Source organism: Mastigoproctus giganteus, chromosome 10 (genome assembly GCF_048544385.1).
Source record: "Mastigoproctus giganteus isolate SK-2022 chromosome 10, ASM4854438v1, whole genome shotgun sequence".
Classification (NCBI taxonomy): domain Eukaryota; kingdom Metazoa; phylum Arthropoda; class Arachnida; order Uropygi; family Thelyphonidae; genus Mastigoproctus; species Mastigoproctus giganteus.
This window is the reverse complement of record NC_143584.1, coordinates 133,719,571-133,746,609: the sequence shown is the minus strand read 5'-3', so window position 1 is coordinate 133,746,609 and position 27,039 is coordinate 133,719,571. Positions and strand designations below refer to the sequence as shown.

The 27,039-nt window shown below is 39.1% G+C and overlaps 1 protein-coding gene across 1 annotated transcript in view; it reads right to left on the bottom strand.

Moving 5' to 3' along the window:
• Window positions 1–27,039, bottom strand: part of LOC150079292 (polyamine-transporting ATPase 13A3-like) — a 559,638-nt gene that overhangs the window by 142,450 nt on the left and 390,149 nt on the right. The window contains exon 21 of the mRNA XM_090383023.1: window positions 3,597–3,676. Coding sequence (XP_090239149.1) covers window positions 3,597–3,676 — 80 coding nt within the window. The remainder of the gene's footprint in view (window positions 1–3,596; window positions 3,677–27,039) is intronic.

The following is a 27,039-nucleotide window of genomic DNA, read 5'->3' as shown; positions in this document are numbered from 1 at the left end:
TCGACTTGGCGCGGCGGCTACTATGCACGTATCAACATGTCTCAACATGCAGCAACAAGCAGCTTCCTGTGATTCATTGTTGTGTCATATTGCAAAACTTTCCTAGTACCCTTTGTATATACTGATTTAAGATCTAACTTGGAGTTGTCTGTTGGTACTCTGGAGAAAGAGAGACTTTGGATTACGTTCATGGAAAGGAGGCTTTTCACTTATTTTAATAACTATGTAACTGCAGTCTTAGAAGGTGTACTGTGGCTATTGCTGATAGTAAAAGTCTGCCTCCTAGCGGCAGGGGCAGCAACTCGTCTCATTAAGACTGGTGGATGTATAAGATCAAGACCTGATTCTTCTAAGATAAGGCTAAGTAGCTGTTATTTAAAATGTTTTTTTTTTTTTTTTTTTTTTTTTTACTTTTGCATTATGTTATGTTATATTAACCAACTAATAATTTTGAATGCGAAACTCAGACATTATAAAAACTTAAATCCTATCCATGAATAGGCTTCAGTCTAGGTAGTGGTTTTGGTCAAGGTATCTCAAATGTGTGTGTTTCCTCTCTGTGAAACTTGACCTAACAGTGAGGTAATTTTCCTTGGTAATTTTAATGTTCACAACTCCAGCTGGCTTATGTTTTCTAGTCATGCACTCAGCTGGTCAGGATGCTGAGGCTTTTGGAATTACTAATGACCTCGCACAGATTGTTCATTTATCTATCAGAATACCAGGTAATCCTAACCACACTCTTGATCTTTTTCTCACAAAGAATTCTTCTCTAAGTACACGATCCAGGTGAGTGGTCCTCTAGGCACCTCAGATCACAACTTCATGATGGTCTCTTCTGTAATGAAGCCTGTCTCTTGTGGCTATTCTCAACTTCATGTTGTTTGGCATTACAAGAATGCAAAATGGGATGATCTGCAAGATTTCTTTTCCTTGGTTGGATTACTGTTTCAAATCTTCTGATGTCAAAGTTTGCTTAGATTGCGTCAGTGAGGATGAAATCCTTTATTCCACCTAAAATCTCGTCCTTTATCTAAACCTTGGTTTTCCAATAAATGTGCTAAGGCTGTTCAAGAAAAGAATGTTGCATATCACAATTGGCTTGCATCCAAATCTTCAGGTTCAATTTTTGCCTATACAAAAGCTCGCAACAACTGTAAAGTAGTTATTAATCAGTCCAAACTAGATTTGAACAGGCTAAAAGTAGAAAACTTGCTTTGTGTCCAGATGGTAGTCAAGCATTCTGGTCTCTTGCCAAAGCCGCAACTTTTACCAATTTCACTTCCCACTTCTGTCAAAATTGGGTGGTTCTACCACCATCTCAGCTAAAGATAAAGTTGATTTGCTAGCATCTGACTTTTCTTCTAACTTGTGTATTGATGATTTTGTGAACCACCTCCTACTATTCCCAGTACACTCCATTAAATGCCTCCTGTGGTCTTCTGTCAAAAGGATGTCAGAAGAATTATGGACAGTCTTGAAAGCACCAGGTCTTGATGGGATTTCTCCACTTATACTCAAAATCTGTGCTCTTGAGCTTACTCCTATTCTATATCGCCTTTTTACAATTTCTTACCCCCTGGTATTTTCCCTTCAACATGTAAATTTGTTCACATCCAGCCAGTTCCTAAAAAGGGTGAGTAATCTCTTTTTTGGAATGGATTCTGTCTGGGTTGATCCACTGGCAATATACTGGCTTATGTTACTCATATATGGACAAATTCAATGGAAAAGTTTGGTGTACCTCAAGCAGTTGCTTTTGACATTTCAAAGGCTTTTGACAGATGTATGAATTTCTTTAGGAGGCTTCTATGTCTGGCCTAGAAGTCTCCTAAATAAGCTTATATCTTATGGTTTGCAAACTGTTTTTTGGAATTGAGTATCCAATTTTCTCTATGACCGCTGAGCACACATGATGGTAGATGGCTTCTAACTTCTCCTAACTTCTCCACTTACGCAGGTGTTTCCTAAGGTTCAGTTCTTTCTCCCACTCTTTTCCCTCTTGTATATTAATGACCTTCCATTGACCAGAAACAAGGAGCGTGTCAAAATTTGCAGATGTCACGATCAGTAGAGTAGTTATTGATCAGTGTCATTCAGAGCTCCTTGTTCTCGTGTTCCCACTCATACTCAACTTGGTAAATGGTACTCACATAAATAACACTGAGATGACCTGATATTTGTTGCATGAACACCAATATATCTGTCCATGAATGCTATGAAGGGCAGACTGTTTCTGATTCCATAGGGCAGGGAGAAAAAAGATCAAGATTTCTGACTGTCGCTTTCAGTTGGATGGAAAATTGCTGCTTTTTGTGAGGACTGGTGGGAGGGGTATATGGGCATTCATTTTTTGCCCAATGGCTGGATTCCCCTAGTGCTGACTTAAAAAAGCTTTAGAGCTTCCTTCACACACCACAAACTTCAACAGAAATTGTTTTTGTTGAGAGCATTTCTCTTATGCCATCTTTACTTCCTTCTCATCCTGGTAAGAATTACTATGGCATACTTCCATATTTCATCGTTATGGATGGCTTGGGGATACTATCTACACAATGGCTTATCCCCAGACTTAAGCAAACGAGCTTCTTAAACTCAGTTCTTTTCCAATGTGCCATACTGCTCTTTAAAACTCACATATTTTGAATGTACTGGACAAAGTCTGTCCAGCCACCTGCCTGTGTTGTCTTTTAGTGAGGGCAGAATCCTGTCAGCCATTAATATCACAGGCTCTATGTAGTAGACGAAACAAATTTCTCAGCTGGATTTGAATTTATTGTACTAATTAAGAATAAATAATAATACCACCCACATATGCTAGAGCATACTAAGGTGCAGAAAAAAAACTGTGAATGGAAGACAGGATGAGTAGAGTAGAGATATTATTTCATGTTATCCAGTCCTGCTTTATGACTCACAGAAAACTAGTGGGCCATTGAGATAACCATGAGCATTTTCACGAAAATAAGAAGGCATACTAAAGGAACAAAGCTGATTTTCTCATGAGTTCTTAAGATTCCCTCCTTCATTGGAATTTTACCTTTCAGAGTTCCCCTTGAGTGCAATATTAACCTTGAAAGCTGCCGTGCTGTTTCTGTCATTGTTTTTATGGCAAATCAGCATCTTAGGCTACACTGTGCCAGTATATGATATCTATATAAGTATGCATTCATATGCTGAAAAATCCATGGCAATTCACAGTCATTGGGGCCTACTTCCTCCACTTTAGATCAGCCTACTACATCCCTGTCTATAAAAGAATCCAGAACTCAAAACAAAGGTCATTTTTCAGCAGTGTTGAGAGACTAGGCGCAATGGAAAGATCCACTCCTATCCAAGCTCCACCGTATTATATTAGTTAATATAAATTTTTTAACTCGGTTGATTACTGTTATAGTATTATATGTTTGGTGCAAAGTGTGCAAAGCTTTATTTAAAATCAAATAAAGTTAATTCACATATAAAAAAGGTATTTATGCACTAGGTCTTGAAAATCTATAGCTTTCAGACTTTCATTCAAAAGACATCATAAAATTAATCTGCTTCACCTCAAAAACAAATAGCACTAGTCTTGAATAAATATCTGAAATACTTACCCCAGTTCACGAAGCACACTCACAACCTGGGTTTTCTGTTCAGGTGCCATTCTAGCAAATACTGTTCCCCGCACCATGAGCTGCAATATCAAAGGTTTGATAAAAATAAAATGACATTTTATTTTTATTAAAATAAAACATTTAACATTATAACATTTTTATATCATTTTATATCAAGATATTTTATAGCAAAATTTTCTTCACTCCATAGAAATGATATAAATTGTAATTATATAATATTGACTAAATATTTATTTGGAAAAATGTCACAGATATACACTATAGGCCACATAAACACCTTTCCATCACAATTAATGTTCTAAGTTCATTTGAATATGGGAAGTGCAATGTATACAGGAAGAACTAGGTTGTTGTTGTTGTTGTGGGGGTTTAATGGCGCATAAGCTATTTTGGCTATAATGTGCCTATTCATTTATATTAAAGGAAAAGGGAAAGAATCGTACTGTCTGAAATGTCCTTAATCAGAAAAGATTAAAAATTCTAGTTTGCTTCAGAAAATGGAAGAATTCAGATATATTTGCCTTGTCACCTATCAAATTCTCTAGGGTTATTGGTTGTTGAAGGATAACCAGTGATTGCAGGGTTGAAATTCTGTCTTGTTTATAATAGGGGCTAATCTTGTTTATAATGGGAATGTGTTTAACAGTCATATTTATATAACAATGTGGACATTGTGGTGGATGATCTCCTGTGAGTAAATGAAGGTGGGTCAGGTAAGTATGACCTATTCTTACTCTTGAAAGAATTACTTCTTCTCGTCTTGATGTCCGGACACTGGAGAGCCAGAATTTCGGAACCTGTTTAATCTGAAAGAGTTTATTATTCATTTGGGATTGCCATAGCGCTGTCCATTCTGATAGGCATGCAGCATGAATCATTAGTGCACAGTCTGAGGCTGGAACAGGGATATTGGTTAAATCTAAGCTGGTTGGGTTTTTTGCAGCTTTATCAGCCTGTTCATTGCCTAAAATACCAGAATGTGCTGGTATCCAGCAGAAGGCAACCAGGTGACGTTCTTTAATCTTTAGTAATAATTTTCTAATTTCATTTATAACAGGGTGAAATTTATCTGAGGAACTACACAAAGCCTTGATTGAGCTGAGGGAATCCGTGTAAATTACTGATTTTAATGAGCAGTCAGGAGGGAGATTTTTTAAAGCTAGTTTAATTGCAAATAATTCAGCTGAGAAGATACTGAATTCAGGAGGAAGGGCTGCTGATACAATTGTATTCGGAAACACTGCAGCTGCTCCAACTTTTGAATTGGATTTAGAGCCATCTGTGTATATTGGTAAAAAAATCAATATACTTTTGAGTGCGAACAGCATGAACTTGTCTGATATTTGATGATTGCAAAATATTCTTTCCCTACTGACAGAGGTAAATGTCACAGGTCGGTGTAAGAGTTCGAACCCATGGTGGTTGGGTACAAGTGGCTACTTGTTGTACGTAATTGATGGATACATTCCAAACCTGCAGTAGTTCAAGAAGGCGATGACCAGCTGGTTTTACTATGCTAGGTTTATTTCTGTACAGATTTTCTAATGGTGGATTGAAAAGATATGGCTGAATGGGATGCGAGGCACAACTTTGTATCTTGACAGAATATTTAACAATAGCAATTTCCTACGTAAAGATAGTGGCGGTTCATGAGCATCAATGTAAAGGCTATGTGCTGGCGATGTTCTGAATGCGCCAAGTGCAATCCTCAGTGCATGTGTTGTACTGGTTCAAGCCAGCGTAATGCGCTCTTTCTGGCAGAATCATAAATGGGAGCTCCATAATCAAGACAGGATCTGATTAATGCCCTGTATAATCGAGGAAGGCAGGTACGGTCTGCACCCCACGTTTGTGCAGATCAAGATCTGAGTACGTTTATCTTTTTTAAGCAGGCAGTACGTACTTTTTTAATGTGCTCTAAAAAATTTAGCTTGTTGTCCATGATTAAACCTAGAAATCTAATGTTACTAGTGACTGGGATGGAAATATTAGAGATGTGAAGTTCAGGATCCAGATGAAATTTGCCTTGTCTACAAAAATGGATAGCAACTGTTTTCTGCTGTGATAGCCTATAGCCGTTAAGGCTGGCCCATTGCTGTATTTTATTTAATGATATCTGAAGCTGTCGTTCAATAGATCTCATATTTTGGGAATGACAGGAGATGGAAAGGTCATCCGCATAAAGGTAAGTTTCTACAGTATTTGGAAGTTGTTTAGTGATAGAATCTATTCTTAGGGCAAAAAGAGTGGCACTCAGTACTGATCCCTGTGGAACACCTTCTTCCTGAATGTAAGTTGCAGAGAGGGCATGTTGGTATTGAACTTGAAACGATCTACTGTGTAGAAAATGCTTTATAAATATAGGAAGGTTGCCCCGCAGACCAAGAGAGTAAAGGTCTCTTAGTATACTATGTCGCCAGGTGGTATCAAAAGCCTTCTCTATATCTATGGAAACCATTACTAAATGTTCATGCTTAATAAAGGCATTACGAATGGCAAATTCAGCCTTAACCATAAGGTCCAGGCATGACCTGTTTTGACGAAAGCCATACTGACTATTGCTCATTAACTGTTCTGACTCAATGATCCAGACGAGTCTACAGTGGACAATTTTTTCTAGAATTTTGCTGAGGCAGCTTGAGAGGGATATTGGTCTATAGCTATGGGGACTGGTTGGATCTTTTCCAGGTTTTAGGAATGCCAAAACAGTAGAATGATGCCAAGAAGTTGGATAGACATTTTCTAGAAAAATACGATTGTAAAAGAGCAGAAGGAGATGCAAAGCTCTGTCGTCAGGATGTTGTAGCATGACGTAATAGATTCCATCTGGTCCGGCAGCACCATTGTGGGCTGTTCCGATAGCATGCAAAAGTTCGGAATATTGTAGGGGTTTGTTATACGGCAGAAGGAGAGCAGTTTGGAAGTTAACAGAGTGCTGTTCTGCAGTGTTTTTAATTCTCTGGAAAAGTGGAGTATAAGCTTCTGCCGCTGAGATTTCAGCAAATGTGTTGCCCAAAGCATTTGCGATATCTAAAGGACTAGATAGATCTTGCCCATTACAGGACAGAATTGGTGAAGGTACGATAGGAAACTTACCAGAAAGCTGTCTAATTTTTTTCCATATTATTTTGGTGTCAGTGTTTTTGTTAATGCTTGATGCAAAACGGATCCAGGATTCTTTCTTGGCTTGCCTTTGCATGAAGCGTGCTTTTGCCTTTGACTTCTTATAATTTATTAGATTGGGTATTGTTGGATATTGCCGAAACAACTTCCAGGCTTTATTTTTTGCTTTTTTGGCTTTTGTGCATTGCTCATTCCACCAATAATTATAATGCTTACGAACCGAGGGATTTGATAGTGGTATTGTTTCTTTAGCCACATTTAGGAGATGTGACGTGATGTATTCTGTCACATCATCGATAGGCTGGAGATGGATTTTTTCCTCATCAAAAGATATTGATGACCGGAATTTTGCCCAGTTTGCTCGGGCAAATTTCCATTTTCTGCAAGATTGAGCTGGAGGAGCCTGTGCTATTAATAGGTTGCATACGATTGGGAAGTGATCCCTACCCATTATATCATTTAAAACATACCACTCTATGGTCGGGACCAGTAATGGAGAACAAATGGAGAGATCTATGGCTGAGGTATGTCCATTTGGGAGCTGAACGTGAGTGTGTGTGTGTGTGCCAGTATTGAGTATAGTGAGGTTTACTGCCTCTATTAGGCTCTCAATGAGTCGACCTCGTCTATCTAATTTAGGATCACCCCATAAGGGGTGGTGCCCGTTGAAGTCCCCTAACATACAGAGAGGTAGAGGTATCTGTATAAGGAGATCTTCAAGATCTTTTAAACAGTAGGTACGGTTTGGCTGTAAGTAGATTGATACTAAAGTTATTTCAATATGGAGTGTTATACGCACAGCAACAGCTTCTATTTCAGTTTGAAGTGGAATATGTTTAGTTGGGATCATTGAATTTATCAGGATTGCTACACCACCATGGGCAGCATTTGCTGTATTACGATCCCTTCGATAAAGGCAATAGTTCTTTATCGAAGGAGAAATTTGCAAAGTTAAGTAAGTTTCCTGAAGACAAAGGGCAACTGGAGAAAATCGATTTATTAGATCTTGGATATCGACTGTATTGCAACGAAAGCCTCTGCAGTTCCATTGTAAAATACAAGGCATTATTTGTGTTTAGTTGATGGAGCTGATTCTGACTGCTTTTTGAAAGTGACTGGTTTATGGCGTTCCAATTTGTGTTTGTCTTTTCTTTGAAAGACTGGCCGACCAGTGTCAATTTCTTCTTCTTCGGCATGGATTTCTAAAAGAGGATCTTCCTGTATAGATGTGCCATCTCTGTCCATGGTTGTGTCTCGATTATTTTTGATTATATTTGAATTTTTAATACATGGTATGGTAGCACTCATTGGAGGAGGAGATTCCGCTGGTATTGTAAGAGGAGTATTATTTGCTTGGTCTGAGAGTTTGGGTTGTTGTTTACGTACATTTGGTTTTTCCTCAGACAGGACAGTTCTAGCCCAATCTGAAATTGAAATATTAGTAGAAACTGTAACATTAGTTTGAGTAGAGACTGTTTGGTATTTTTTAACTGCATTAGCATAGGAAATATTTTTATTTATAGTAGGTGCCACTAGTCTTCTCGCTTCTGGGTAACTCACTTTGTTCTCGACCTTGTATTTTACAATTTGTTTCTCCGTTTTCCATTTTTCACAAGTTCTGGAATAGGCAGGATGATCACCTTTGCAATTTGGACAGGTAATTTTTGTAGTCATACAGTCAATTTGTATGTGATCCGAGGAACCACAGTTGGGACAGACAGGAACTCCTCTGCATACAGTTTGTGAGTGGCCATACTTTTGACATTTAAAACATCTTAAAGGATTGGGAATGTACGGGCGGATACGGCAAAGTAAATAACCTGCTTTTACAGAGGAGGGTAAATTGGGCGTATTGAACGTGAGAATAATGTTTCTAGTTGGGATAAGTTGATTATCTTTTTTAGTCATTATACGTTTGGCTTGAATTACATTTTGTCCCTGCAGCTCTTGGGTAATTTCTTCCTCTGTGACATTTAACAGGTCCCAACTGGATATGACACCCTTAGATGAATTTAGGGTTGTGTGAGGAGATATTTTTACCGGAATGCCCACAAAGTTTGTTAACTGTAAGAGTTTCTCCGAATGCCTGTGGTTCGTAGTTTCCTCGTGGTCTCCTGATTGTAATCTCTTGACAGTCTTAGGAGATCCTGCAATACCTTCAAGATGTTTTTGTATTACGAAGGGAAACAGTTTGCTCATTGGCTGACTAGTAAGGGAGTGGAAAATTAAAAAGGATGGGCAGGGTTGCTCCATCTGATTAGTCTTCTGTCTCTTTGGATGATCATTTTCTAAGTTGTGATTGGGGTCATGATTATTATAAGTGTCTGTTCTTGAGCTCGAAGGCTCTAACGGTGGATAATTATTTTTATCCATAATGGCTCCTTTTCGCTCTGGTGGTTTCTCCTTACCACCCAGGTTACCGGCCCCGCCACAGGGAGGCAGGAGCAGTGCCGCTTTGTGGCCAAGCGTAGAGTTAGTACGGTTAGTAAATCTAAAATAAAGAAAAAGGTGATTTCCTTCTTCTGGGCTCTCTTCTTATTTCTTATAAGAGACTAGAGCTACTTAACAGAAAATTGAATAACTACAAGATAAAACAAAGGAAAACTTATTCGCTGGGAAGAAAAATGCTTGATATACGCACAATAATCACTTGGCCACAGAAACGGTTGGCACCCGGGGCCGGAAGAACTAGGAGTAGTGCTCAAGGAGTAATGCTCTTGGTTAAGAAGCACATAGAAAGCCAGTGGAATTTTAATTGAATTTGGGAAAATTAAAATGCTATAGGCTAAATGACTGAGATGAGTAGAATGTGACAATAGATTAGAATGTCTTATAGTGTAACACTAACTTTCTAGATATTGCCTGAAACTTGTGGGTTGGACAGATGACTGTTTTCTATAGTAGCATGTTAGACAGGCAACAAGAGAAAGCAGTACGCTTGATCTGACTATCAGCAGTTACTCATTATGCACTAAGAATATCCAGATAAAGGAACCACTAGGTGGCAGTGCCCATAATATATTGATATGGGATATACTTAAAGATAACTACTATCAAGAAAGGATTTTACTTTTGTAAAGGTGACTACAATGGTCTTAGTTTTTAAATTCCTTTCAGTGGGCCAACTGACAATGATACCAACTGGAAATTCTAAATAGGATGATTCAATGTTTAGACCTAAGAGGATGTCAGATGACCCAATAAGACCAATGGTAGAGAAGAAAAATGTGTGGGATGATTATAAATTAGCAGGGCACATAGAATCCTACAGCAAGTACTAAAGGGATTAGGCAAGTATGATAGATTAGGAAAAGCCTTTGGCTAAGAATACAGTTAGTCCCAGACTTGCGTAACTTTGGACTTATGTAAATTTTTTTGGTAAAATCGTAAAGATACTTTCTGTATAATTTTTAAGAGCAAAGTGGAATGAAGGAACAATAAGTATAAGTTTTTATTTTCATTCCCATACAAACTTATGTTGGATAATAACCTGCGGTGTAACTAGAATATAGGTAAATAACTACAGTTAACATTTCACATTTTCTGCTTTAAAAATTCTGAAGAAATATTGAACAACATGTGTTTGAGACACAAACTACGTCATAGCACATCAGAGAAACCCCCCACAACTTTCAAGCCACGTGGATTGTGTCCCATCAGCTATTTCTTTGGAGAATTAAACTCTAGCCCTTCGTCTCTACATCCTTTCCTTCCTTTCTTTCTGGATTGTGGAGTCAGTTCAGTTTTGTTTGAGAGCAAAGTGGGAGCTTTTGTTTGCATTTGTATGTTATATTTTTTACACATGCTGGGTTATCGTGGTGAAGTTGAAATTCGCGTTGTCCTACCATTTTCAACAACGTCAAGTCAAACTATCATCGTGCAATGCATGCTTCATTCACATGGCATAAGGTGTGACAACATCTCTTGTAACTTAACTCTGTGAAGTTCTTTAAAGAAAATTTCATTTTGAATGTTATCATGGTGCCACCTGAGAGAATAGGTGAAAGCAGTACTACTTCACTGCTGTCCCCAGATAAAGTTTTTAATTGTTATGGTATATAACTATTTTTCTTCATTCTTCTGAGGATATTATGTGGTTTTTGTAATTTTGGCATATCAGGGATATAGTAGCAATATTTTATTAGTTATTCCCGACTTACATAAAACCCAACTTACATAAGAAGTCCTGGAACACGTCTACTACATAAGTTGGGGACATACCGTACAAAGAATTATTTGCTTATGTTAACACTAGAAGGAAAGAGATGAACAACATTGGCCCACTAGATATAAATGGCATGACTATTGATGATCCTGTTCAAGTTGCTGACAATCTGAATAAATATTTTGTGTCCACATTCACAGTGAAGAAGTTTTGAGGGATGGAAAAATTAGAAGTATACCAAATTATAACTGAGAGCTAAATGATTTTGTTATAACTGAAAAGAAAGCAGAAGAGAAATTGTGAAGACAAAAATAAATAAGGTAACTGGACAGATAGGATCTATCCAGATATATTAAAAGAACCACAAAAGAGATACGTAAACCCTTTCTCCATAATTATGAGAGCGTCCTTGATTCAGGATAGATTCCTACAGATTGGAGGTGTGCAAATGTGTCTTCTTCTTAGAAAGGTGGAGCAAAGGGCAAGGTGGGCTTGACTTCTATTCCAGGGAAAATAATGAAGCCAATGTTTAAAGAAGTACTGCAGGATCATCTTAACAGGAATGGAATTATATGGAAATCACAGAAGGAGTTTGTTGAGGAAGAGGGGATCAATCTAATTTGCATCCAGATACTTCGTTACAACTATGATGCATGTAACAAAGGAACTGGATGCAAACAATAATTTTGACATGATGCTGTAAAAATTGGAGCTGCATGGAATTTGGGAAAGTTCATGCTATAGATAAGGGGATGACTGAGAAGACAGAGGGTAATTATAAATGGTTACTTGGACTAAATTTATTAGTAGTGTCATTCAGGATTTAGTATTAGGCTTACTCTTTACAATATTTATTAATAATACTGATGAAGGCATATCAAGCTTATTATTTAAGTTTGCAGATTATATTAAGGTTGGGAGAGTAGTCAATGACAGAAATGAAGATGGGATGCTGCAGTAAGACCTAGAAAAATTAGGAAGGTAGGTAGGCTAAGACGTGACAATTGAGGTTTAATATTGGTAAAGGCAAAGTACTGCATGTAGGCAGCAGAAACCCCAGGATAACCTACCAGTTAGACAGTACCATACTCAAGATGGTGGAGATAAAAAAGAGAACTAGGGATAATTGTGCAGTCAGATATGAAGTTCTCTGAGTGCAGACAGGCTACTATAACAGCTGATGGGGTTTCTGTCAACGATACACAAAATTTTTCAGCAGGGACAAGGAGGTATTTATTCCATTGTATAAAACAACAGTTAGGCCACATCCTGAGTACTGCAGACAGGTGTGCAAGCTAATTTTAAGAAAGATGTAACTGAATCGTCAGGAGTGAGAGTGCAGTAGCACACAAACACACACACACACACACACACACTCTTTGAGTGGCCCATGGTTCAAGCCCATAAATGCTAAATATGATTAATGATTGTATTTGTGATTTATTGCAAACTCCTCTGACCTGGTGGTTATTCTACAGTATAAACAAGAACAACCAGATTAGTCAAGAACATATAGGGTTACTCTCATCACAAGAGATTTCACTTCTTGTGATAAGAGTACTGCAAATGCAGCATGTGGAAACTAGGCACTGGTGAAGAGATCTCATTGAAATGTTTAAGGCTTTACTCAATCCATTTAAATTAATGGTATTCTAGTCTCTTGAACTACACTCTAAGGAACATAAACTTAAACTGAAAAAGGATGGCTGCAGGATAGATGTGCAAAAATTTGCTTTCAGGCAGAGATTAATTTATTGATGGCACAAGCTGCTATCTGGTGTTGTGGATGTGGACAGTTTGAATAAATGGAAGATTGAACATATTATTAAAGGGGATGGACACATGAGATGGGTAGGTGGTTTTTTTTTTATTTTTTTATTTTTGGCTGCTGTTTGTAAAAAATTTGCTGCCTTGCATCATTTGTCAGTACTAATAACAGCAAAAATATGTGGAGGTCCTAAAGTCTCGAAACTTTATTAGACAATTGGACAGACAACTTGGTAGTCGAGACCCGCTAATTTTCATAAAATCGGACAAATGCTAATAATTTATTGTAATTTTTCCTTGTAGAGGATCTGCAATCTCATTATGGATTTAAAATAAACTTTGTGGATTTTTTTGAAAAGGGTAGTATGGGTTATTTTTGGAAATTTTAAAGGAATATTATATATTTTATTTTATGGCAGAAGAATACTCTTACCTGGGGTTTTCTTCAGGAACGGCTGCATCCAGATGTAATTCAGAAGGTGTTGAAATTGCAATTATATGGAAGGACGATGAAGGAAAAAGCTGGCTTTTTCCTTCGTCGCATGGGGAGTAATTGTAGGCAAAAAGGGAGATGATGTCCTGAAGCCTGATGGGGCTTTTCGTTAGTGGGTCTTGACTACCCAAGTTGTCTATCCAACTACTAATAACAGCATGAATTTATTAAATGGTGTTGCAAATCACCCCTTAATAAATCCATGCTGTTATTAGTACGGGAAAATCTGATTACCTACTATGATTCTGTAAAAAACACAGAGCTACTAGGCTCTGTGTTTTTTATGTCAGTTTAATTTTTAATTAATTTGTATGTCAATGTGTTTATCCAAATTTTATAATTGTGATTTTAATTATTCATTCTTGTATACGGTGACTTTAATTATTTTAATAATTATTAGACAGAATGCCTTCTCGCACTCATGGTTTTTCCTGATTTGGTTTTATGTGTTTCGGGGTTGGGTTGGGACCCTCAGCTTTCGATTCCGTTATCTGTCGTATCGGTCATGTCTCTATAAGTGAGAGAATTCATTGATATCTTTTTATCCATTTACATTTGGAGAGCATTCTACGCAAAAGATTGAGGTACTCTTTTAACATACTATGATTCTACGTAATCATAGTAGCTAATTAGTGGTATGATGCAGTACTGCAGGAACCGGATGTAAAAATAATTTTGAAATTATATTCTTAGGTTCAGTAAAGCTTTTGATACTGTTCCAGATGGAAGATTGAATAAAGGGATGATTGAGGGGCAGAAGACAGACAGGTATACAGTGGTTCTTAAGGGACACTGCTCTTCTTGGACACTGATGGTGTTGGTGCAGTCACTTAAGATTCAGCACTTATTCTTTTCCATATTGATAAACTATATGAATGAAGGTATACAAAGTTTAATGTCTACGATTGTTGTGATACAAAGGTTGGCAGGACTTTATTACGACAGGAATCAATGTACAACTAGATACATTAGTCACACAGCCTGAGAGGTGGCAACCGAGGTAGAAGTAATCCAACAATAACATATAAATTGAGTGGTACCACATTCAGACACAGTGGGTAATTGTACTGTCCAACACATGAAATTCTCTGAGCAGTGTGGATAGATTAATAGGACAGTTTATGGGTTGCTGTCAATTATATACAGGAATTTTTCCAGCAGGAACTAGGAGGTGATTATTCAGTTGTATAATGCAATGGCCACACCTAACCGCTGCATTGAGTATTGCATACAAGAGTGTCAGCCCCATTTTAAGAAGCACGTAGATCTGTCAATGTTCTGTAAGACTGATAAACTTATCTTCCCTTCCCTTCTTAATTCTCTGAAAGAGTTATTGACTTTGTATATAATGACTTTATACTGAAAAAATCATCCATTTTATGGGTATTAATATATTGAATGATTTGGTCTAATTTATTCTCATAACCAACTTTGTCCATTATGGCAATCTTATTGCCTTTGTCAACTTTTTGAGTATTGTTCCTAAGCCTTTATAAGGGATGTAACTGTGAAGAGTTTAAACTAGATTTACATTTTTATCATTGAGTTAAGAACCCTATTCAGTTTTTGGAAGATACGTTGTTTATCTGGGTAATTGCTTAATTTAATCTGTATTTCATTGACAGCATATTTTTGACAAGGACAAATTGTAAGGGATCAAGTTCCTCATCAGTGAATGTATGCAAAGACAAGTTCATAACATTAGTTATCAGGGAATCTAATTTCCTCATAATTAATGTTATTAATTATGAGGGATAGAGGGCATGATGTCTAAATTTGCAGATGATGTAAAGATTGGTAGAACAGTTAATGAACACTGCCAAGCAGAGCTTCAGAGTAACCAGGTAGACTCTTCAGGGATGGTCAGAAAAATGGCAGCTATGCTTTAATCCAGCAAAGTGTAAGGTATTACACCTGGGGAACAATAACCCCAAAATAACTTATACACTTGGTGGAGTTGAACTAAAGCCGGTAGTGGAGGAAAGGGACTCGGGTGTTACGATATGGTCAGACATTAAGTTCTCTGAGCATTGTAGAAAAGTTGCAAGGAAGGCCCATAGTGTCCTGTCAATGATTTATCGAACAATTGCTAGTAAAGATAAGGATGTGATATGTCATCATATAAGGATATTGTTAGACCACATTTGGAATACTGTGTCCAAGTATGGAGACTGCACCTAAAAAAAGACTGTGCTTTGTGTTTCTTGAAAGTGTCCAAAGATGGGTAACTCGCCTGGTGAGATCGGCAAAAGGGCATCCATATGAGGAAAGACTTCAAATATGTGGGTCGCAGAGCTTGGAAACTAGGTATCTCAGAGGAGACTTGATTCAGGTGTTTAAGGCTCTGAAAGGCATAAGTAAAGTGAATGAGGATAAAATTTTCACGGTTATAAATGATTCTAGAACTAGGGCCCAAAATTTCAAGTTATAGAGAGAGACGTTTAGATTGGATTGCAGGAAGTTTTATTTTAGCCAGTGAGTTATAAATTACTGGAATAAGTTATCTACATGGGTGGTTGAGGCTGACCGTTTGGGCAAATTCAAAGGTCAACTGGATAATTACCTAAGGGAGGAGGGAAACGTGTAGGTTATCTATTTCCTTTTCTCTTTTTAAAACTTTCTTCTTAGTAATATTATTTTATTTCTTTATTTTTTCTTGGCTGGTGCAGCATAAGCCATAGGCTTCCTTGCACCATGTGGCCATTGCTAATACTAATAATTTTGAATATAACTAATGTTATAAACTCGTCCATGCAAACCTTACAAAAAAAGTCTCCTCTACACGCAGAGACCTTAATGAGAAAAAAAAAAAAAAATTACACTTCTACTCCTGATCTGTCATCTTCGTTCGTCTTTCAGTACGAGGTAATAATGTGTAATAATGTGTTTCAGTAATAGTGTGTCATACACTCACCTTTCCCACTCCATAAGAATAACTCGTTAAAAAACTTTACAAAATCACATCCTTATCTTGTCGTGGTTCTCTAGCTAGCATAAATTAGACATATTTAAGCATACTTATATATATGTAAAATTAGTCTTTTCATTGTAGTAGTAGTGGCATGTGATGCAAGAAAGCAAGTGTATGAGCTTATGCAGCATTAGCCAAAAAAAAAATCACACCATTCCCTCCAAATGCCTGTCCAGTTCCTCCTTAAATTTATTCAACCTATCAACTTCCACAACGACAGATGGAAGTTTGTTCCAGCAATTAACCACCCACTGGCTAAAGGCAAATTTCCGCACATCTATTCTACATCTGTCTTTTCTTAATTTCAATTTATGCCCCCTTAGGTTCGTAAACTGAACAAGTGGAAGGATCAGACCAGAATTCAGCATGCTCAACCCATTCAAGGCCTTAAATACCTCGTTCAGATCACCGCGCAGGTGCCTAGTCTCCAGCCACTGCAATTTGCAGATCTTAAGCCTCTCTTGGTAAGAGGATCCCTTCATTCCTCTCACCAATCTTGTTGCCCTTCTCTGTACATGCTCAAGTAAATCTACATCCTTCCTAAAATGAGGCCTCCAGACCTGTATGCAGTACTCAAGGCGTGGCCTGACCACTGCCTTATACAGAGGGACAATCGCCTCCTTTTCCCTGCTAGCAAAATTCCTATATATCATTGACAAAACCCCATGACCTGCCCTGGCAGCCTGTCTGCATTGCTCAGAAAACTTCATATCTGACTGCACAATTACTCCCAGGTCTTTTTCATTTTCTACCACCTTAAGTGTAGTACCACACAGTTGGTACGTTTCTCTGGGGTCACTTCTACCCACATGCAGTATTTTCAATTTGTCAATGTTAAATTTCAATTTGTCAATGTTTCAGTTGCTACTTCTTAGCCAAACTATCCAAATTATCTAGATCCTGTTACAGTAGCACACTGCCATTACTGTCATTAACAACCCTGCCAACCTTTGTATAATCTGCAAACTTCGACATTAAGCCTGATGTACCTTCATCAATATCATTGATAAATATACAAAACAACAGTGGACCCAACAACGAACCCTGTGGGACTCCACTAAATAACATTAGTCCACGAAGAGCAGCACCCATTGATTACCACCCTCTGTCTTCTCCCACTTAACCATCCTTTTATCCATTGTAGCAACTTACCCTTAATACCATTCTGCTCCAATTTGTACAATAGTCATCCATGCGCAACAGTGTCAAAAGCTTTCCTGAAATCCAAATATATGATATCAAAATTATTTTTTGCATCCAGTTCCTTTGTAACCACATCATAATATCCTATCAGATTTGTCAGACAAGACTTTCCCTTAACAAACCCATGCTGTGTCTCAATTATTGCTGCAGTCTTGTCTAGATGATCCTGCAATGCATCTTTAACCAATGACTCCATTATTTTACGCGGAACAGAAGTTAAACTAACTGGTCTGTAATTACTCGTGTCACCCTTCGATCCCCCCTTTGTGAATTGGGAATACATTTGCACATCTCCAGTCCGTGGGAACCTCCCCCGAGTCCAAGAATGCTCTCATAATTATGGCTAAGGGTTTGCTTAGTTGCTTTGCCATCTCCTTTAATATAACTGGATAGATCCCATCCACCCCATGTGCTTTTCTTATGTTTAACTTCAACAATTTCTCCTCCACTTTGCTATCAGTTACTACAAAATTATTAAGTATCCTGCTACAATTTGATAACCTTCTGCCATTTTCAAACCTTAATAATTCCTCATGTGTGAATGTAGATGCAGAATACTCATTCAGTTTGTTTTCTATCTGAGCAAGATCATCAACAGTCAAACCATCGATGTCAAGTGGACTAATCAGATTCATCCCCTTCCTTTTAGAGTTTATATAAGTAAAGAAATCCTTGCTGTTTTTCTTAGCATCTTTTGCCAAAGATTTCTCGTAATCTGCCTTCGCCTGCCTAACCTCCTTTGTGACCTGATTACAGACTAGCTTATATCTGCCATAGGCTTCTGAGTCGCTTGATAATTTATATGCATCCCATGCATTTTTATTCTCTGTTACGAGTCTCATTAGTTTATTTGATAAACATTTAGGGCTAAACCTTGAATAATATTTCTTAATAGGTATGAAACTTTTAGTAGCATCCATGATTAATTCCTTGAATGCTTCCCACTTAGAATTTACTGTTGGTAACATCATCAGTTGATCCCACTGTACAGAATTTAAAAACTTTCTGAGACCACTGTACTCACCTTTACGGAAGAAAAAACCCTTTCCTTTACCCCTGATGGTAATTAAATCTTTAAGCTGGTCCTTGAGGTTGTCACAGACATTCTCTCAGATATGCCAGACAAGCTGTAATTGTTACCTGGGAGTCTAAAACGCTGATGGAACTGATATTCGGGTGACACTCAAGTCAAGTGGGCCCAATTTCGGCAAAGTACGGTCTGTGACAGCCAAATCCTCTGCTTGCACCTTCACAATGGTGGGACTGTTAGTAATCTTGGGTATAACCTCCATGCACAAGTACATGGTGGGTGACCACCCAGGTGTGAACCAATGTAAGCAGGGGCCGAGGTGTGGCACCCACACCATATGGAGGAATGTCGCCCCTCTATGTTACCAGGCAGTACTAGGTGGTAGATGACTCTCATCAACTGGTGCAATACCACCACTTTGCTTATTGGAGGCTTGAAGTGGTGGAACCCATGTTTAGTCTCTAGAGCTAAGTTCTGGTCAACCCTTCCCTATCTCTTCCATTATACAGTATGATTGATAACTTTTGAGGTTATGATGAACGTCGTTGCGAGATCCAATATTCCTTACATTTCGAGGGTACAGCTCTAAAACGGTGTTCGCAGGCCGGCCGCTAGTTAGTATACCGGACCGAACCTATTGGTAACTCTCACTTCCAGATCAGCTAGTGTATAATCTTGCTACCTCTACTCTCCCAGATAGTGCCTGGAGGGAGTCCAAGTAGTGTGTATGCGGGGAGCATTGTCGAAACCACGTTATGTCAAGATTCTGGGTACATTCTTACCATGTGTACGCCATATCCAAAAATTTAATTACTTCATACAGCATGTCCACCCACTTTTTCTTACTATCGGATACACCATGAATTGTCAAACTAATAGAGTAAGCTTATCTGTGAAAAGATCTAAACTCCCAAGCACTTCCTAATTCATTTCACAAATATACGTGGTCTCAATTCTAATCTTAACGATGTCCATTTCCACTTGCAGTCGGCCAAACCCATGTACCTTTTCTAACAGAATCTCAATTATCGGTTGATTCAACTACTGCTCATCTCAGATGCTCAAATTATTCACTGTATGACTCCTTTCACCTCAAAAGTGGTACTTGTGCATATGTGCGTTCTGATATTCCCTGTCAGAGATTTGGAAATTTCGAATCTCCTCTCTTTGATCTTCTCTGGCTTAAAATCTCTCTACCTCACTTTGTCAAATTCATCTGTTGTCTCTACCGTTCTCCCAACTTAACTAATCACTTGGAGCTCTTTGCCTTCCTCTCTTTGCAACTTGACTTTCTCCAGTCCAACTTTCCTAACAGTGAGGTAATTTTCTTTGGTGATTTTGATGTTCACAAATCCAGCTGGCTTCCGTTTTCTAGTCACGCCGATCCAGCTGGTCGAGATGCTGAGGCTTTTGCAATTACTAATGACCTTGCACAGATTGTTCATTTACCTACAAGAATACTGGACAATCCTAATCATACAGCCAACACGCTTGATCTTTTTCTTACAAACATCCCTTCTAAGTACACGGTCGAAGTGAGAGGTCCTTTTGGCATTTCAGATCACAACTTAGTGATTGTCTCTTCTCCAATGGAGCCTTTATCTCATGGCTATTCCCAACCTCGTGTTGTCTGAAATTACAAGAATGCAAATGGGATGACCTGCGAGATTTCTTTTATTTTTTTCCTTGGTTGGATTACTGTTTCAAAACTACTGATGTTAACGTTTGCTCAGATCGTGTCAGTGAAATAATTCTTGCAGGAATAGAATTTTTTATTCCACACTCCACTTAAAAATCTCGTCCTTTATCTAAACCTTGGTTTTCCAATAAATATGCTAAGGCTGTTCAAGAAAAGAATGTTGCATATCGTAATTGGCTTGTTTCTAATTATTCAGTTTCATTTTCTGCCTACACCAAAGCTCGCAACAATTGTAAAGCAGTTATTAATCAGTCCAAACTAGAGTTTGAACAGGCTAAGAGTAGAAAACTTGTTTCTTGGTCTAATAGTAGCCGAGCATTCTGGTCTCTTGACAAAGCTACTGCCTGCAACTTTTGCCCATCTCTGCTCCCACCTCTGTCCAAATCAGATGGTCTGTTGTCACTTCAGCCAAGGATAAAGCTGACCTGCTAGCATTCCATTTTTCTTCCAACTCATGTATTAATGATCTTGGTAAAACACCTCCCACCATTCCCAACACACTCCATTCAATGCCTCCTGTGGTCTTCTGTTAAAAGGATGTCAGAAGGATTTTGACTAATATTGATGCTAAGAAAAGCTCCAGGTCTCGATGGTATTTCTCCACTTGTTCTCAAAATATGTGCTCCTGAACTTACTCCTATTCTCTGTCACCTTTTTTCAGTTTCTTATTCCAAGGTTGTTTTTCCTTCTGCTTGGAAATTTGCTCATATCCAGCCAGTTCCTAAAAAGGGTGACAAATCCCTCCCATCCAATTACTTCTACTCTTTCTAAAGTAATGGAAAAATCAATTAACCGCCAACTCTTAAACTACCTAGAAACCTTCCGTCTGATCAACGATCGCCAGTATGGATTCCGTCAGTGTCGATCCACTGGTGATATTCTGGCTTATGTTACCCATTTATGGACTAATTCAATGGAAAGGTTTGGTGAAACACAAATAGTTGCTCTTGACATCTCAAAGGCTTTCGATCGTGTTTGGCATAAAGGTCTTCTAAAATAACTTCCATCTTATGGTTTGCCAACTGTCTTTAGTAATTGGTTATCCAGTTTTTCTCTCTGATAGCTCACTGAGGGTGTGGTAGATGGCTCTCTGTCTTCTAACTTCTCCACTAATGCCGGTGTCCCCCCAAGGTTCAGTTCTTTCCCCCACTCTTTTCCTCTTGTATATTAATGACCTTTTTCCATTGACTGGAAATCCTATCCATAGTTTTGCCGATGATAGCACATTGCATTCTACTTTCTATTTTGAGAAACCCTGCCCTGCTCAATCAGCTTCAACTTCTCTAAAATCTACTACCAATTCCTTAAATGCCGATCTTCAGGTAATTCTCCAGTGGGGCAAAGACAACTTAGTTGACTTCAACCCTTCTAAAACTCAGTCTTGTCTTATATCTCGCAAAAAAGGATTCTTCTGCTCATATGCTTATCTTTAGTGACACTCCGATTTCTAGGCAAAATGATATACCTCTTTTGGGGATTACCCTGACTTCTAATCTCTCTTGGCACAAGCACATTACAAATATTGCTTCCTCTGCATCTAAAAAACTTGGTTTTCTCTTTTTCTCTTGGCATTACTTTTTTTCCAAACAGCTGCTCACTCTATATAAATCGCAAATCCACCCTGCCATGGAATATTGTTCCTACGTCTGGGGTGGTGCCCCCAAAACCTCTCTCAGGCTTCTTGATTGCATTCAGAAGAGGGCAGTTAGGTTAATTAATGATTCATCTCTAACAGAGTCTCTCCACTCACTGTCTCATAGATGTACTGTTTCTGCTGCATTGCCTCTTCTACAGATACTTCCATGGGCACTCTTCTTCTGAATTGGCTTCTATAATTTCTGCTCTCTCTTTCAAAACAGTCCAAAGACGTGCCGACACCAGCAAATATCCATTTACTGTTCAACTTCAAACTCACAGAACCAACTTTTCATCTTCCTTGTTTATTCATTCAACTGCCGTTTTCTAGAACCTTCCGTCTTACGTATTTCCTGAAAATTACAGTCTGCAGAAGTTCAAGTCCAAGGTCAACAAATATCTTCTTTCGTCTTCTCAACCTCCAACCCAAGCACGGTACTAAGTACTATAGGTTCTAATACCTGTCGTGTTTGGGGTTTACATAAAAAAGAAAAAAAAATTATCTGTCAAGAAGGTTGATCAGCCAAATACATTCGATAAACTTCTGTCAAGTATGGATGCCCCGACGTGTTTAACACATGAGTTTAGTTTCAAGATACAACTTAAGTACCAAAAAATAGAGTTACAGAACTTATAAAACATGCACATAAAGCACAAGAGAAAGTTAAATTCTCTACTAGTAAATGAGAAATAAGCTTTCCTCCTAATGTTTAAAACCTTTATCTTCCAGCTCACATTGCATAATATGGCAACTGACTGTGTTCTTATGAAAAGATTAGTTCTCTTCTTGCCATTGTGTTTATCCACACTTTTTATTAAGTTTAAACTGGTAACAAAACATATTAAGTTTATTTTGCTACCAGTTAGCAAGTTTCAACAAACTCAATGATGTGGACTTCAAAGAGGAAACATTTTAATGGTCTTTAACTTATTAGTCTTCCTTCTTTTACTTTAATTGTTTCTAAACAAAAATTTAAATATGCTGAACAGAGAGGTGTACTGTTTTTAAATCACCACCATTAACAACAAATAGAAGCCTTTGAGCTATAGTTCTTCACATTTATTTAGTAAATAATTAATAGCTTCTTTTTTCAGTGCAAGATTGGTCATTTCATAAGAGGAGAACAAATTGTTACTTGCATTCAGTATTATACAATGAGCATGCATAAAAAGGTATTCTATGAGATCTCTGAATGCCAATTTCATAAATTAAAGTGTCCTTGACTTTATAAATTTTTCAGTGTGACCCACTTTACTTTATCCTGAAAGAGGCCTCTGAGGTTGGGAAAACTCATGTCTAAAATATATATAAATTCATACACCGACCATTGAATAAAATTTAAAATTTAATATGACTACAATCTTTACACAAAAATATTTACAATAAACTATTGCGGAATGCTAAAAACTGTAATAAAAGATCATTTACAATAAAATTTGCTAAAATATAAAACATAAAAGCGCTAAAAACCTGAAGCTTTCGGGAGCGTCAGCTCCCTTCTTCAACAGTGAAATGACTTCCTGCAACATCTCCTTAAGTAGCAGGCTCACGGTACCTCCACACGTGGTATTTCTCCACGTGGTTCAATCGGCACATGGTCAGAACTGGAAGCGGAAATGTCTCGGGAACGTGGCAAAGAAAATCGTTCATCCGACCTTAATATAACTGTTTCAAAGATAGGATTAATACGTATACCTCTATCCCTATTGATGGTATTCCTACTGGATGAACTAATCTGTAAACCCTCGAGCCATTTACGCTCCCAGTATCCATGTGCACGATCCAAAATAATAGCGTCCTCCGGGAAGATTTGATGCTGCTTCTCCCAAAAATGTTCGGCCACAGCAGACTTGTTGTATTCGGCGGTTCTTATGGCATTTAAATGTTCCCCCAGACGATCCCTGAGCCGTCGTTATGTTTCCCCCACATAACACTCCCGATGGGGTGACCTTGGCCGGCCGTTACGACCGGACACGTTATTTCGCGCTCCTGAATTTGTGTGGAAATGAAGTGTTTAAAATGTTAAATCAGTCTAAAAAAGTGTTCCACCTGAAAGAGCTTATCTGGAGGATTCCGTAGGTGAGATTAGTTTTAATATCTATTGGGAATTTAGTAAATTACCAGCGTTTCTATCTGTGTCCTTTGTTGTCAGACTACAATGGTCACCATGTGGCTGGCAGAAGGGCCATAGAGAGGCACTGATGTAAAGCAGAAGCCACGTTGGTAGTTTACACTTGACTGGGGAGTTGCCCAAACTGTGTTTAAAACTGAGCTGAAGGACCGCTCCACCAAACTGTACCGTAAACAGCCGAATTTTGTAAAATCGTGTGCTTCGAACATGTACTTAGTGTAGAGAACTATTTTTTACTGCGGCGTGCTACACTGGGACGGCCTGCGACGACACACATTCTGCTTCACCCATTGTTCTTGAACTGGAGGGTGTGACTACAGTGATCTGCATTATTGAGTGGGGAGGGTGACCCCCATGTGTGTAAATGCTTAAGCCTCTATTAGCGAGAGCTCCTGGTTGCCATCTACAGCCTTCGGCAGTAGCTTCGTCATCGCCACAAAAAGCAGCGACCACCTGCTTTCACAGCATTAACTTTCCCACTATACTTGGGTGAAACCCCCCCCCCAATCATTGGTGGGGAATCAAAAGTTTAGATTGACCACTGCTAGGCCCGAAATTGTGCCACGGACTTACGATCGGCAACATTTGTAAACATTCCTAGCCGGTTCTTGAGTGTGTGGATCCTACCTCGATAATCCGGATTAGTCTCGATAAACCGTACCTGAGACAAAATGATTAGCCATAGTCACAAATTGACTGAACTTCAGCCAGAAGATGAACACCAACGAAGAAGGCAACAACCTATCCTAGAGCAAAATGATGATTTGCAAATTATAGAGAAGAATGACCACGGCGATGGAGCACAGCCACAACAAACTTCAAAAAAGAAATACAAGAAATATGTCGCCCCGAGTACGGGAATGGAGACAAGATCGCAAAGTGAATCGAAAGACCAGCAAAACAATGAGGACCCCCAACCAGAGAACAGCGAAGAATTAAGTAAGCAGCCCCAGCCTACCATAGACCCCAGATTGCCGGATGGAACGGTACTGGACCAGGTTTTGGCCCTCCGGGTGGAGCTTGAAAACAAACTGAAAGACTCCGCAAGTAGAATCTCAGCTGCCCTTAGGGCTGATATTGTAGGAATATGGACCAAGCTGGAGACGGTCTTCCACAAGGTTCGCAGTGAGGCAGAAAGAAATGCAGCCAAACTGGAGGCCTACCAGGAATGTAGGGTCACACAGCAAATGCAACAGCGCATACCTACCTATGCAAGTGCACTGAGTAATCCACCAACTGTGACACAGATGCCAAGAAACGAACAGCCAAAGAAAAAGACACTCCTCCCAACGCCAAACCTGGTAATACTAAGGCCCAAAAATGCCGAGGAAATAACAACAAGTGAAGAAATTAAGGCAAAACTAATAAGCACCATGAAGGAAGACCTCAAACAAACCCAAATCAGAGGAATACGCAAGATGAGGAGCATAGGACTGGTAATAGAAACCGAGACAAAGAAAGAGATGCTAGGAATAATACAAAACCCGAAAATAGCCACTTTGGGTCTAACAGCTGAACCACCCAAAAGAAAAGGGCCAGCCATAATAATATACGACGTAGATAAAGACATCACACCGAACCAATTAGCGTACGAACTCTACCATAGAAACCTACAGGGTAAAATCCCTAACAAAAATCCACAAGAGATAGCAATGCCCAAATACTCCATTAAAGCGAGGGATGGAATAAACAAAAACTGGGTAGTAGAACTAACCCCGGAAGCCTGGCAAACCCTGAAGAACCAAACAAGGGTGTTTATAGAATGGGGCTGCTACCGATATCACGAACGTGTGGTCGTTCCGAAGTGCTACCGCTGCTGCAAGTTCGGTCACACCACGCATACGTGTGCACAAACCACCCCAACATGCGGCCACTGCTCAGAAAAAGGCCATGAATATAATGCCTGTCCCCACAAAGGTGTGGGACCTACCTGCGTAAACTGTAAAAACTTAAAGCTAGAGTACAAGCATTCACTGAGAGACCCCATGTGTCCCACATACCAACGAGCCAAGAGTTTATACCAAAGTAGGATTAACTATGGGGACGAAAATTAAAGCTTACAACACAAATATACTAAAAATAATTCAAATAAATGCGCAGAGGGCTAGAGCAGTAGCCGACCAGATCCGAGTTAAAGCTGAAGAGGAAAACGTCGATGTCATCATATTACAGGAGCCATACTCGCATGGGAAACGGGTTGTAGGCTACCCGCTCACCTACAAAGTGATACACACAGTTGAAGACACCCCATGGGCTGCTGTCCTGGTAAGGAACAGCAATATCACAGTGACTAAAATCACGCAGTTCTGCACGGAGTGGGCCGCCTGTGCCCAGCTAAATACAGCTTTAGGGAACCTGTACGTTGTGGCACTCTATTGTAGACCAGGACAACAGATAGATTTTGCAATCGAATATCTTCAATGCCTGCAGGACATCCTACCAAACCAAAAAATCATCATAGGAGCTGACGTGAACTGTCGATCCCCGACATGGCACAGTACTACCCCTGGCAGGCGTGGAACCCAAAATGGTCAACTCCTTGAGGATTACTTGGCAGGATCACAACTGACAGTGCTAAATCAACCTCACCACTTGCCAACCTTTTGCAACACCCTCTGGGAGGCTACGATCGATGTATCCCTAGCTACTAGGAACTTGGAGGGATTTGTGACTGACTGGAAGGTGGAGGAGGCATGGACTACCTCAGACCACCGAGCAATCACCTTTAAAATAATCAGACAACTGACAACAGTAACACGAACAAACCAACAGAAAAACAGATATGCAGTTGCCAAAGCAGACTGGATGTCATTCAAAAACCTGCTCATCACAGCCATAGAAAGCAACCCAGCCAGTATAAACCCACAAAATGACCCGGATGACCTTCTGAGGGGGACTACAGACCTAATACAAACCATTAGCGATCGAACAATCAAAAGAAAAAACCCAAAACCTGGTGCTGTTCCTTGGTGGACCCCAGAAATAGCCGTGCTTCGACGCCAGATGCAAAAAGCTAGGAAAGATTTCCAGAGAGCCCGTAGGACTTGGCCTGCACATGAAGTGGAGGCTTTAAGACAGCGCTATCGAGAAGTCAGAAATCAGTATACGGACGCGATACAGAAAAGCAAGAAGCGTTCCTGGGAGCGTCTAGTATCCACGACAGGAAGAACTGACCCCTGGGGTGTAGTTTACAAGGTGACTACA